We start from the raw sequence: 14,885 nt of genomic DNA on the forward strand, positions 1-14,885 counted from the left end.
TTAGTGGTCACAGTGCATGTTGTTATCAGATATTCATATGCGGCAGCCGTTCATTCACAGTTAGCAGTGGCACACGAGGCTGTGCATGCATGGCCTTGCCCGTTGTCCACACGTTTATTAGTCTGCATTCTTCCCTCCGTGACGCACTTGGCAGTAATCCCGCTCCACCTCTATCCGCCCCGCTTGTTTTCTCCCCTAACCTGATGCATACCGCGCCTCCCCGTCTCGTGTACAGGTGAGCAAGAGCCTCGCCCCACCTGTTGCCTTACTTGGCCGCCCCTCAAATGGCCGAACCATTTGTTAGCAGCAGGTAGCTCGCGCCGGTGCCCGCACGGTGCCTCAACACCTGCCTTGCTGCCTCTCCTGGCTCGCCCCTAGATAACACGCCTCATCCCCGCCAGCCTGTCACCTCTCAAGTACACACACACACACACACACACATTATATATATATATATATATATATATATATATATATATATATATATATATATATATATATATATATATAAAATTTACCCATTTTTCCCCTCTGGTTTGCCACGCCGTTAAGTCATTGTTAACAAATGATACTGAGAATAATTGGGTGATGCCGTGTGTGGTCTGTCTCAGCCCCGCCCGCCACGAGGGACAGGAAGGGGGAGAGGGGGCAGGCTGACTACAGGTGACTCGTTACATAAACCGGAACGAGCATCGCCGCGCCGGGCCGTGCTGCGGTGACAAGCCTGGCACCTACCAGCCAGTCACCGCCCGCCGCAACGCCCAACCCACGCTCAAGATATCCTTACACCTAATCTTTAGTAGACATTTTATAAGCAGTTGTCTAAATCAGAATGTTGTATCCTGAATTGAAGTCCCTTGTTATCCGGGCCAGAACGTCGAGAATTCGTGTCGTACAGACCCCTTGCACAAGCGGCGTCCTCGGCCGCGGGGACCAAAGCGGCGCGCCAGCGAGTCAGGGGGTGGTTTGCGCCCCGGGAATATATGCATGCGAGCGCGATCGCAGCATCGAAGAAAAAAAAAATGGATTTATAGATTTTTTTTTTTTTTTTTTTTTTCATAATGTATCAAAAGAATCAATGTGTCAGTCGCACGCAAGGGACTTAATAGAACTAAGCTTTGCCACTCGTCCGAGGAGGGCAGAGACCAGTGGCTGCCTCTGGTGACCTGGTGGAGTCGTGGCCGCGTTGTGGCGCTCAGCTGCGTCATCAATCATGGATGGCCGCGCGTGTATGCGTAACTCCCATAGAGCGGCGCACCTTTCCCCTCTGACCTCGGCTCTCGCGGATATAAAGTGGATCCCTGCTGAACTTTGGGAAACATTGGAGAATGCGTGCTCTCTCTCTCTCTCTCTCTCTCTCTCTCTCTCTCTCTCTCTCTCTCTCTCTCTCTCTCTCTCTCTCTCTCTCTCTCTCTCTCTCTGTGCGGGGGGAGGGGGGGTGAACAGACAAGAAAATTAGCCAACCATGGGAAGTGGGATAATGTTATGGTGTTAGGTGAGAGGTAGCTATGGTTTGGCTAGTACCTGCAAGAGTAAGAGGAGATAAAACTGATATAAAGGCATACCAGAGAGAAAAAAATGAGAGAGAGAGAGAGAGAGAGAGAGAGAGAGAGAGAGAGAGAGAGAGAGAGAGAGAGAGAGAGAACATGGGAGGATGGCAAAAGAGGGGAGGGTTGGATAGCGCTGTAGTAGTTTGTTGTGTGTGTGTGTAGAACCCCACAGAAGGGGGAAACAAAATAAGAATTGTGAGAGAGGAAGGAAGGAGGGGAGAGAGGGGAAGGGAAGAGAGAGGGAGCTTGGCCAGACAGACACCTCAGCTGAGGAAACAAAGCGGGCGAGCGACGGGGACGGACTAGATTCATCCATTATTGACGCCACTCTCTACACCTATTCCCACCCCTCGACCACACACACTTATTCCGCGGCCTGACGTGGCTCCACCGTGGCAGGTTGTCGTGGTAGTGGCGGTGATGGGTGAGGTGAGGTGGGGTGAGGTAAGGTAAACCAGCCATCACCCAACCATCCTCCAGCCATCACCCAGCCTTCCAGCCACCCCAAACTCGCTGCCTCTTGACTGACAGACCCACCACCACAGCCCGACGTGATATCTCTCGGCCGCCTGCATTATAATCTCGTGAAAAGCGGTCGTCGTCTGGCTTGGCGTGAAAAGTTGACATTCTGGGTGGGCTGTGATAGTAGGCTGACCTGCTGGGTGGACTACAAATTTAGGCTGGGGGTGAACTGAACTGGGCTAGGGAGGAGCGGTTAGTTTAGTGTAGTTTGGTTGTATCGCCTGTATATTTTATTTTGTACCGAGGAGGAGGATTAGGAGGATAATTTTGTTTTAGATTTCAACAACAGCTACAATAACAACAGCAACAACAACCTTTCACTGCCCTTTACCTCCCTTTCCTGCTTTCCCCCTTTTCCCCCTCGTCCTGCTTCACCCCTGTGCCTCTAGGGAGAAAGTACCACCAATGTTTGCACTGGTTTATGCGCATCCACGGTGACAACTTTTTGTTTTATTATGAGAGAGAGAGAGAGAGAGAGAGAGAGAGAGAGAGAGAGAGAGAGAGAGAGAGAGAGAGAGAGAGAGAGAGAGAGAGAGAGAGAGAGAGAGAGAGAGAGAGAGAGAGAAAAATTATATAGTAGATGCGGGAGGTCTACTACGCAATATAATCACGTTTTGCCTTTTAGGAACCCACAACTGTCTGGATGCTAAGTTGCTCTTGTTCCATCACATTTGCTTTTATAATAATCAACATCCCTTTTCCTTTCATGTATCAATCTTGTTCTGATGGTGTATAAACAAAGTAATCTAGTTATGCAGTTCTGGAATGCATTGCCGTCCCGTTTTCTCTTTATTGATAGCTTTTTAACTATGAATTAAGTAGGTTTGTTTTATGTACTGAGGTCTCGTACCTGAATAAAAATGAATGAGGTGAGTAGTTTGATAATGGCAGTGAAAGCAGTCAGGTTAATGAGCTTTCTTTTGTTATTATCCATGACCCTAATCCTTAATTTCTCCCATACAGGATGATGACGACTCCACTTCCATTCTTTCGGTAAGTAATGGACTATATAAACAAATATTATTCCCAGTTTCTTCGTCGTCTGGAAACATGCATATAGCCGAGTCATCAGGATATATAGACAGGCAGACATCCATTCATATATGCATATCGTGTTATATGTTGCTACTTATCTATTCATCTGATTTTTTTCTGTCGTTTATTAATAGAGTAACTGTCGATAGCTGGCCACCCATACGTCTGTCTGTTTGTTCATGGCTTCATCTATTGACATATCTATTATCTTCAGCCATTCCTTGCTGTTTATTCATTCCTGTATTGACATATCTAGTATCTACGCATCTAACTATGCATACTATCGGCTCATCACAAAGAAAACCGTCATTAACCAGGCGTCCCGCAGGGGTGGTGAGTCGGGTCGTGTTCCGCCGTCCCAGTGTCCTAGGCTATGCTGTGTTGTGCTGTGCTGTGTTTTGCTGTCATGTGCTGTGTAGGGTCATAAGACTTCCTGTTTTATTAAAAGGGAAAGAGGAGACACTAATGAAAGGAAAAGACAATCAAGGGCGGATGAAATATTAGGCAGGGTGGTGAGAAAGCACCCGGTTGGACGTTGAAGGGACACGAGGAAGAAAGGAAGAAGTGAAGAGCAGGACACAAAATGGGAAGAGGACACCCTGGGCCGTGGATAACACTCGAGGGAAGGAGAAACGTGTACAGAAGATTAAAGAATGAATACACTAGGACTGGAAGAGTTTAACAAAATAGCGGGAGAAGGGGATACAATAACAAGAATATGCGGGTACATAGAAGGGCGAACGAAAGATAACAATCAAGGAAAGGAGGAGAGGGCACAGGGGGCTGAATAACAGAAGACAGAAGGACGGGAGGGGTAAAAATGATGGACTGGAGGAATGGACAAAAAAAAAAGAGAGGAAAGCCACACAAGAACGGAAGAAGGGAACTCAAATTGGGGACTTCGGGGGAGATGACACGCGGCTGGGATAAAAGGACACATACACAGGGGAATAAAATAAAGGACAACCAAACAGGAAAGAATAAGAGTTAGAAAGAATAAAAGAAACTATACCAGAGAATGCAACGTAGAAGAATGGTAAAGGTGAATTTTTAAGGCAGGGATAGAACAGAACGGAACACACACAGCCTCGAGTATAGGGAAAATAGCGGGAGGACACATGAGGATAAAAGAAAGGACAGGAGGGACACATAACAGGAGGAAACACACACACACACACACACACACACACACACACACACACACACACACACACACACACCAATAAAAATCGAAGAAAATAAGCTCTACACAAGGATGAGAGGAGCTGGAGAAGCGGGAGGAAGGGGTAAGCAAATAGACGCAAGGGACCAGTCGACTCCGTATGCATCGTCTGGGCGCCGCTTGCTGCCCTACACACACACGCCGCCCTTGTTGACACGCTTCCTCGCCGCCGTCACTCCTTGTCGCCCGTGAATTAGTTATTGCTAAGACCTCCACCTTGGCCTTCAAAAGCTTGAGGGCTTGAAGGAAATATTATTATTCTATTTAAAAAGTTACATACACATAAACACACACAAAAAAACTAATCTACACCACACAACACTAAGCTACAATAAGTTACTGTTTTCCGAGGGCTAATTTCGTTAAAGAAAAAAAAAGACTTATCAGCCTCGCCTCCCCACTATCCCCCTTACCCCTTTGCGCTGAAGAATGGCCATACTGCTTATCAGAACTCAGGCAGCAGCAACACCAGGAACAGTTGAGTTGGCAGTCAGGTAGGCAGACTGGCAGTAAGCAGGAACGTGGGGTTGGAAAGTGGGTAAAGTAGAAAATTAGGCAGGGAGGTAGCAAGCAGGAATGTATGTAGGTTGTAAGTAGGCAGACAAGCAGCAACCAAACAAGTATGTAGGAGAGTAGTTTTGTTGACAGGAAGGCAGGTAGGCATACAGCAAGTAGGTATGGGGAGGTAGAAAGGTATGTAGATGAGTAGGCAGTCAGGCAGGCAGCAAACAAGCATATGGGGACAGGCAAACAAACACACACGCACACACGAACACGCACACATGAACACGCACACACGAACACGAGACAGCAGGCACAACATGGCACAGCTTCACACCGCCGAGTCAGACCGTTATTTGCTGATCATTTATTTATTTTCAAGTGCTTTAGGTAGTGTCGAAGGTAATATTCATTTATAGATATTTCCTTTAATTTTATTTGGGATATATTTATTCATATCATGACTTTTTTTTATTGGCTGTTTATAATGGATGCAATCGTCAGCCAAACAGCAAAAGTGCACAAGTTAAAAGTAGGATTAGTTTCTAGACCCCAACTTTCGGGCTTCCACAGTACGGGCCGGAGGGACAGGAGTGGCAGGTCGCCGCCGCCAAGAGTGACTTCAACGAAATCCTGCGACTTCTCAAGACCCACCCGAGCCTCGCCCGACACAAGGTAAGCTGACGATTACTTATTTTATTAGTAATTTGTTTGATTTGTGTATTGTTTCTACTCTCTGTTGGTTGACCTTCGCACTCTTTCCTTCTGCCTCCTAATGGCCAGTTTTTTCCCCCCATTCCTTTCCCTTGTATTTATTTTTATTTTATTTTATTTTGCTCCTCACTCCATTGTCTTCTGTTCTCTGTTCCTTTTCCCACTGCTCTCTTTCCTTCTTACGTCCGACCCCCCTTATTGTGTAATCCTTTCCTATTTCCCTTCCCTATATAGGCCTCCTTTCCTCTTTGCCATTTCTCCCTTTCATTGTTCAACTTTTTTCTCAACTCCCTCCCTAACTTCCCCTCCCCCCTTCAGCCTTGACGTCACCTCTGCTATTATTCATCCTTTTAATTCTTCCCACAGTTTTTATATCGTATCGTTAGGGTTAAAAAAATCAAGGTCGTCAGTAATTATCATTGTTCTTTATTATCTTGTAACATCGGTCTTGTGTGGCATGGAAACCCTCACGTTAACTGCAGACGATGAGTTTTAGTTTGTTGGTTGTTGGTATTTAAATTTTGTGATGTAATTTTTTTTTCTTTTTTTCCGTCATTGTCAGTATCATCGTAACTACCTAGACCCACCTCTTGATGATATGCGCTGGCTGCCCTGTGTGTATGAGAGAGAGAGAGAGAGAGAGAGAGAGAGAGAGAGAGAGAGAGAGAGAGCGAGAGCGAGCGCACACACACACACACACACACACACACACACACACACACACTGGAGGAGAGATTTAAACGCCACAGGGAGAGGAATCCTCCGGAGGGGATGGACGACGCCCTGTAGTGTGTGTGTGTGTGTGTGTGTGTGTGTGTTCTATCCTATATTATTATTTTTCTATACCTGGTGATTCTTTTCGTTCACTCATACTAATATTTTTTTATCTATTTTTATTTATTTGTTCTCCTCATCTCTTCCTCCATAATTGTCATTACATTCACTGGTTTTCAACTCTCATCTTCTTTTGCTCTTTTCCTTTCCTCTCCTTTTCTTTCTTCACCGTCCTCTCCTCTCCATTCTTCACCCTCCTCTCCTTCTCTATCTTTTCTTCCTTTACCTCCGCCTCCTCCGGTCCTCCTCCCCCCCAAGATCGCCCCGATAACACACGCGTCCCGTTATCGAGTGATTATTGACATTTTTGTTTGGCCGCCCCACGATCGGCCCTGGTGATTGGGGTGGGGAGGAAGCGGCCGTGTGGTGCCCACGGGGGATAAGGGGAGAGGCTTTTGTTTTTCCTTATGTTTTTGTGGGGTGTGTGGAGGGGATGATAGTGGTCTTTGTTCAGCCTGTACACCGCACTTTATACCGGCCTGGAACTTTGAAAGGTAATCATACATACGGAAAGGTAGGCTCAAGTTCGTGACGGTGGTGTTGGTATTGCATTTCGGATGCTGAAAGGTGATTAAAGTATGTGATGGATGGTTCAAACTGAGGCGCGTCACTTATTGCACTCACGCCTCACTTATTGCCGCAGCTGGGGCAGCTGCGGCAATAAGTGACTGCTGATGTCCCCCGACCGCCACCGTGAAAACAAATGTCAAAGAAACGGAGATGGGAAATACGGTCACGCGCCTCAGTTTGAACCATCCATCACATACTCTAAACACCTTTCAGCATCCGAAACGCAATACCAACACCACCGTCACGAACTTGAGCCTACCTTTCCGTATGCCTGTATATATTGACTTTGAAAAATGTATGGCTGGACGACTGCTTTTGGCTCAGCGTCAGCTGCTCGCCGTGGCCAGGATTCGAACCAAGGCTGAAGCGTTGTACCAGTGGCAGCATCACTAAACCTTCGAAATAAAGAAAGGAGGAAAAAAAGTGATGAAGAAAAAATATGTTGGAAATGGAGAAGGGGAGAAAAGGGATATAAGGGAGATAGTTTTTTTTTAATTCGAATTTTGTTTTCCATTAAAAAAAAGGAATGATGGCAATGTTGGATTTTTTTTATTTGAATTTTGTTTACTATTAAAAAAAAAAGAAATGAAGATATACTCTTTTTATCTGAAGTTTGCTTACTGTTAAAAAAGGTATGGAGGAGATAATGCATTTTTTTATTTGAATTTTGTTTACTATTATAAAAGCAATTCCTCGTCCTTGTGTCTTGCCGTTGCACAGTCCTTTTGTTTCTGGTTCCTCCTCCTCGGTCCCTTCCCCTTTACCCCCGTGGCCTTTCTCACTTAAATGTTCCTGTATTCTTTTTCTCCTCGTTTTATTTCCTCCGTCGGGCAATCAATTCCGAGTCGTGTGGGTCCTGTCGTCGTGCCGTCCATCGTCTCCTAATTTCTCTCTCCTCTTCTCTCACTCTTTTTATACCTGTTTTATTCCTATTCTCGTTTTATTTGTTGTTTTTTAGGCATCCGTTTATTTGGCCTTAGTTTTTCTCTCTCTCTCTCTCTTCTTCCCAGTCTCACCATGGTCCTTTCTATTTTTTTTTCTTTATCCTCTTTCGTAAACATTAATTTCGTCTCTTTCTATAGCCTTTCTTTTTCTTTTATATATCAATTTTCTTTCGCTTCTCTTTAAACTTTTAATCTGTCTGTCTCTTCTTCCTAGTTTCTCCTTCCCCCCGTCTGTATCTGTTTATATCTATCCTTTCTACCTTTTTCTATTTCGTTTTCCCTTCTATTAATCTGTTTGCCTCGTCTTTCTACTTTTCTCCTCCCCGTCCCGTCCCGTCCTATCGTGTTCTTCCTTCCTTCTTCCTCTCACTCACCTGACGGGTTGGCGAGGAGGCTGGGACGGGCTGGACTGAAGGTAAGGGCTGGGGGGAGGGTTGAGGGGACGCGCGGAGGGAGGCGAGAGACAGAGAGGGTCCAGGTATGTCAATTAAACCCTCCCCGTGTGATGGCTCCTCGATTGCCAGCATCCATTCATTTCCCGGCCGTGGTATGAGCGACATATCTGGTCTGACGCGGCTCTAAATAGATTAATGAAAGGGAATAATCGCCTGTAAACGGCTCCTCCCCAAGTTCTGGTGATAGGGTGGTTGGCAGGGGGGGTAGGGGGGGCGTTGGGCGACAGGGGCAGGGGCAGGGCTAGGGCGTCTCCTTCTACCTTGCCTCTCAACACCTGCTAACGTCTTTGCTGGGGATAATTGGCGTTGATGGTGTTGGAGAGGAATGGTGGTGATAGTGCGTTGGCGCGGCGGTGGTGAGGTCATGGTGTGTGTGTGTGTGTGAGAGAGAGAGAGAGAGAGAGAGAGAGAGAGAGAGAGAGAGAGAGAGAGAGAGAGAGAGAGAGAGAGAGTGTGTTAGATGTGGCTGTGGGGGGATGGTCGGGAGACTCGTGTTTAATCCCGCCCACCGATACAAGCTGACAATTTTTCACCATCGCATTGTGCCCACATGCTGTCCTGATGACGACCTGTCAACTTAGACTTTAGCGAAACTCCAAGGGGATCAAGTTGAGCTTCAAGGGACAGCATTAGCCAAGCAAGAATGGCGTCACTATAAAATACTTCCCGCACCACTAACAAGCTGGGGCTGACCACAAGGCCCCATTTAGAAAGCCTACCGATGCCAGAGGCCGAGCGTAAAAAAATGCCTACTTTCACTATTTCTACTACAAGTATTTCTCGTTCTACAATTGTTTCTACTACTCGCTTGTATTATTATTATTTTTATTATTATTATTATTATTATTATTATTATTATTATTATTATTATTATTATTATTATTATTATTATTATTATTATTATTATTATTGCTGTTAAATTGGTGGGACGTGAAAGGCTTTATGTATTTACGGTCATTGTTGTCATAAGATCAGGAAGTAATGTAGACTTAGGAAACGTATATGATATGTAGACTTCTGGTGTTAGCTTCGAGTGTTGATGTAAAGGTGAGGCAAGAACACCTGAACACCTGAGCGGTGGCATGTGTTCCCACACCTGAGGATAAAGTCGGATGGAATGTTTTCGCAACCATGTGTCTAGTTTTAATTTTAGAGCACAGCTGCACACCCACACGTCCATCAGTCTCTCTCTCTCTCTCTCTCTCTCTCTCTCTCTCTCTCTCTCTCTCAAAAGATACCAAGCAGACACCCAACTACGTACACTCATTTTTATTATTTCCCAGTGACTCCTGCTTTGGAATCTAATGTAAACAACCTCAGACTGCACCAAGATAGCAAGTAGAAGACGTATATTAAGACGTAGCCCGTGGTGGTGGTGGTGGTGGTGGTGGAGGCGTAGGTGGTGGTGGATGTGTCGCTTAACAATATGTAGCTGATTGTGTTATCCCCAAGACGAGTGTGTCATCACCTTTACGGCTTGGCTGGAAGATTGTGATGTCTCTGTTGGCTGCCGTGGTGGTTGCGGAGATAGTGGTGGCGGTGGTTGTGAGAGAGAGAGGGGTAAGGGGGAGCATGGGAAGTAAAAGGACGGGGGAAGAGGGGAGTGCGGCGCCACTCTTGACGGGGGGAAAGACGGAGGCGTGCGTTCCTGAGAGCCTGGCTAGTGTAAAAGTCAAGCTCGATTAAGACTACAGCAATACACCTTGAAGTAGTACGAGCATCGGCAGGTAAATTCACAGGTAACGGGTGATATCTGTGTACCTACCAATGTACTACCTCTGTGTGTGTGTGTATGTGCGTGTGCGTGTGTGTGCATGTGCGTGTGCCTGTGCAAGTTGTTTAAGATGTTACGTTGATAGATAATGGGGCTGGAAGTCCTTAAGAAGTGGAAGAAGTGGGCGTGTCTCTTGAAAGTATACAGAGCAAACCTTGACTCGTAAAACTGCATGATGAGGGTATAGCGGTGGGGTTGCATATCCTAGACTGTAGTACGTATAATGGTGGTGATACTGAACTGGTGGTGGCGGTGGTGCTTGGGGTGATGTTATAGGTAGAGTGAAGGGGCCCTCATATGATGTTGCTGAGATGTATAGGACAGTATCACTTCCTCGTCAGAAAGCCAGAAATATCTTCGGGTGAGGGAGGCTTTGTTTCTTGCTGGTTCGCGTGTGTCTGTGTGTGCGTGTGCGTGTGGGCGTGGCTGTGGGTGTGGTTGTCTGTCTTAAATGAGTTTTGGCGTTCAGGAGGGTGTTAAGGCATATGGAACGCTCATAAAAGTGAAGTAATTGGTTTAAGATTATTGGTAGGTTTTAGTGTGTGTGTGTGTGTGTGTGTGTGTGTGTGTGTTTGTGGGGGGGGGGGGTGGGGGTGGAGACAAAGACACACACACACACACACACACACACACACACACACACACACACACACACACACACACACACACACACACACACACACACACACACACACACACACACACACACACACACACACACACACACACACACACACACACACACACACACGCATACAGGAGAGCCAGAGACGAGCCATGCGCCATAATGTAGCAAGAATGACGTTAGTGGTGCATATCGCCGACCCGCCGCTGAGCCACACGCCGCCACCAGCTGAGACCTTACCCAGCAAACTCCTCCCTACCCCCTAAACCCCCTTCAGTCCCCCTCCCCCATCCCCTCCCAACCTCCCCACACACACACCGAGCGGTATTTTTTCCCCTTATCAATTAGAAGCTTCATGGAAAGGCACGCTGCTTAAAAATAAAAGAAAGAAAAAAAGTAAGGAAAAAAATGTGGCTTCCTAGTGTTTCGTGGTGATGAGGTGAGGGTTTTGAGAGAGAGAGAGAGAGAGAGAGAGAGAGAGAGAGAGAGAGAGAGAGAGAGAGAGAGAGAGAGAGAGAGAGAGAGAGAGAGAGAATTATGTCTCCTCTAAGATAAAGAAGAATTAATTAGGATGAGTTGAATAAAAGAATAATAAATAACAGAGGGAAAGATGTGAAGGACTTGCAGTTGAGTGAAATATAGGAGGAGGAGAAGGAGGAGGAAAGAAACTGAAGAATAAACAAGAAAACTAAGAAAAGGAGGAAGTGGAGACTCAAAAAACATAAATTGAAAGAAGAAAAGAAGTAGTAAAATAATGGAGAAAGACGAAGGAGCATTATTCTTGTCGTCATACCACCAAACAAAATAGCCAACAAAATAAGGCTTCTAACAAGTGAACAGACGCGGCGGAGGTAGAGGTATATTTCATAATGGCAAATGACGCCACCCATCCGCCGCCCCCTTTTGTACTTGCTGCGCCTTCTGTCTCTGTCCCGATAAAGAGGATAATCAGGGGTTGAAGAAGCGCCTATTTGCTCGGCCATCAATAAACTTCCTTCGTGTTTGTTGCGATTGTATTTTGAATTGTTACGGATGCGGACTTAATTCGTCCTTAGTATTTTGCTATTGAAAGCGTTTTCTCCTGGGTTGTTAATGGCCTCTGGGGCAGATAAAGCTATGACTGTTGTAATTAATCGCCAGTTAGCTTGATTTTGATGGGAAGGTTTGACTCGTGGACATTATATTCCCATCCCAACTTCGTCATGGTACCTTTCCTGCAGTGGTCGTCAAACAGCACGTCCGTTTGTTATATTGAGGCGTCCTGAGCGCGACCAATGAGTCCTGTTGTGTTAAGCCATGCCGCAAAACTTCCTTCTGTGGCCGAGACGCAGAAGGTGGTAGGGGGGCTTTTTTTTTTATCCTTGGCGGGGGTGGAAAAGTAGTCTCCGGAATGCTTGATGCTGACATACCGATTCTTGCCTTGGCACGGAATGCGGTTAGTCGGGGAAACGAAGACTTTTATGGCACACGTTGACGGGGGAGGAGGTTGTTGAGAGGGGGGCGATGGGGGAGCGAGGGAGAGCTAGGGGAATGTTAAGTTACTCACGCGTTGTATTAGCGAGCCTCCAGGAGTGGGCCCCGCCACCCCGATGGGCCTGTTGGGGCGGGTAACGATGATCTTAATGTCGGGCAGGACGTCGGGATCGGAGGGAGGACATCTCGGGAATTCATCATCAAAGGGCCGAGGTGATAAGCCCGAGGGGAGGTGGCAAGAGGAAAGCCAGGGAAGTGGGGTGGAGGGGTCGGTCGGGTTAGGCAGAGGGAAGGGGTGGCATGGCAGTCTGAAGGGTCAGGCGGGGGGCAGGACGTGACGGCGCGGCGGAGGACGCGGCCGGGCAGGACACAGACGACCGCAGCGGGCGGCCGGCCAGTGTCGCCAAGATACTATTGTGGTGCTGTCACTGCTGCCCCGCCACCCGCCGCAGCTGCCCCGCCGCCCCCGTGGTGGTGGAGGTGCTGCTGCTGCCGGCAAGCCCAGCCCACGCCGTTTTTCTCAACCAGCCGACCCGCCCTGACCTAGGAGCGAGGCCGCTGCCGTGTCACTTCACGTGGATAAAGGGCGGGAGAGTGCCGGGTGGCAGTGGGGGCCGGGCGGGCCGGGCCGCGGGGGCTCCGGCGTCCCGGGGTTGCCACCTTGGGGGGTGCGCCTGCCTCGGAGGGGGGTCCCTACGCCCAGCTGGAAGCCCTCCTGGCACCCACCCCGACTGCCATAACCAGAGTTTATCTGAGCAAATAATGTGCCTAATATATTATACCTGCCCACCGGACCCTGCCAGCGAGTTTATTTTGATCTACGGAGCGCCGTCACGAGCTTCCCTCTCGCTACATCCTTCACAAGCGGCTGCCGGCCTACCTTCCCTGCCTTGCCCTCGCTGCCTCTTCGCCTCCTTCCCGCCCTCAGTCCGCCCATTCCAAACAGCCCTCACGCCCAGCTTCGTGACCTTCCCTCGGGGTCACCCTCTCGCCGATTTCATAATTCATTTTCTTACAGCAACAAGTTTTGCATCCTTCCCCATTCAGTCCCCTCCCATCCACGGCCCGCCCCCCTACCCTTGCCCCTCCGCCCCGCCACGGGACCTCCCTCCGCCAATACGTAATGTTCGTAGAGGCGAGTGTCGGCTAAACACACACAAGTGGACCCAACGAGGCGCCTCAGGAACACCAGTCGTCTCTCCGATGAATATCTCGAGAGTTTTGAAGCTTGTTTGTTTGTATATTGACTTCATCAGTTTGTGTTGTTGCGGGGCTGACCTGAGAGTTAAGAGGGGCCGCCACCGCCGCCGCCGTCGGGGAGGTGTATGAGCGTTGTGAGGCGTCAAGGCGCGGCGCAGCATGGCGTGGCGTGGCGTGGCGTAGCGTGGTGTGGCGTTGCGTGGCGTTGAGCCGCGCGGCGCGGCGCGGCGCAGCTCGGAGTATCAGACTGGGATCTATCTGCTCACCCATAATATATTTCGTAAAACTAAAGTTAGAAAAAATATAAAAGGGATCAGAGGATGAAAGTTGAGCAAGGAAGACTTATATGCCTTTAAAGTCCTTAAATTAGTAATTGAGAGCTTGTGGTGGTATATAGGCGGAGGGGGTAGGGATGTAAGGAGGCGGCGGCGGAGAACAATGTGAAGGTTAAGGATCCGCAACAGAAAATTAACACGGCTAGTACCTTTTGTCATAAGATTATTAATGACTCTGATTTGAAAACGACACGTAAAGGCGAACGGATGAATAAAGCAATTGAAAGACAAAAAAAGAGTGGGGAGGAGGAGGAGGAGACGACACAGGCACGCAGCATTGTTCTTACACCTGCAGACACGAGCCATTCATTATTCGCCGCCTATAATGTATTTCCTCCCCTAGTGCTGCCGTGATTCATCTTGGCCATTACACTAAAATTATTCACATTAATTGCTTTCCCGACGCGTAGGAGGCGCCGATAACTGGCTAGGATTTCGTCTTGTTGTTAGTTTGTGATGCTGGATAAGAGGCACAAGTGGAGGAGGGGAGTGTACTGGGCTTTGTGGGGTGTTGGGGTGGGGATAGGGTTATACTTGGTGTTGTGAGATGTTGTGGTGGGGTATGGGGGTGTACATGGTTTTATGGGGTGTTTGGGGGGGGATGGGGTGTGTTGCCGGGGTGGGGTTGTACTTGGTGTTGTTGAGTGTTGAGGTGAGTCCTCTTCCTCTGTCTAGTAAGTGGTAGGGTATAGGGTGATGGTTGTGGGGTGTTTTGGGGAGTTGAGAGATGTGTGGGCGTGTATTAGGGTGTGGTGTGCTGTGAGAGAGGAGCTGAGACGTCCTCCTCCTAGGAAATTATTGTGTTTGGAGTGGGTGTGGAGGTACACTGGGGTGTGTGGCAGTGCACAGTGTGGGTGTGGGGCGGTATAATGTGGTACTCGATGGTTAGGTGGGGAGAGTCGGGGTGTCCTCTATAGAGCAAGCAACACTATATGGTGTGGGTGTGCTCGGGTGTGTGGTGGTGGGGTTGGGGGCTGGACGGGCCGGGGCTCCCTCCTATCTAGCAGGCGTTGGACCAGAGGAGTCGCCGCTGAGTTATGGTATTTAAGGTGTTTGTCCAGTCGATAATTCTTCTGCAGACCTGAGGAGGACTATAAACATGAACATAATACAAACTGAATAAACTTGTAC

At 48.1% G+C, this 14,885-nt stretch overlaps 1 protein-coding gene across 2 annotated transcripts in view; it reads left to right on the forward strand.

Annotated features, from left to right (window-relative positions):
- The window catches only part of LOC126995604 (uncharacterized), a 101,418-nt gene that overhangs the window by 26,815 nt on the left and 59,718 nt on the right, over positions 1-14,885 (forward strand). For both annotated transcript variants that reach the window (XM_050855302.1, XM_050855303.1), the window contains exons 4-5: positions 3,036-3,065; positions 5,404-5,505. In XM_050855302.1, coding sequence (XP_050711259.1) covers positions 3,036-3,065; positions 5,404-5,505 — 132 coding nt within the window. The remainder of the gene's footprint in view (positions 1-3,035; positions 3,066-5,403; positions 5,506-14,885) is intronic.

This window comes from Eriocheir sinensis, chromosome 8 (genome assembly GCF_024679095.1).
Source record: "Eriocheir sinensis breed Jianghai 21 chromosome 8, ASM2467909v1, whole genome shotgun sequence".
In the NCBI taxonomy this organism is placed as follows: domain Eukaryota; kingdom Metazoa; phylum Arthropoda; class Malacostraca; order Decapoda; family Varunidae; genus Eriocheir; species Eriocheir sinensis.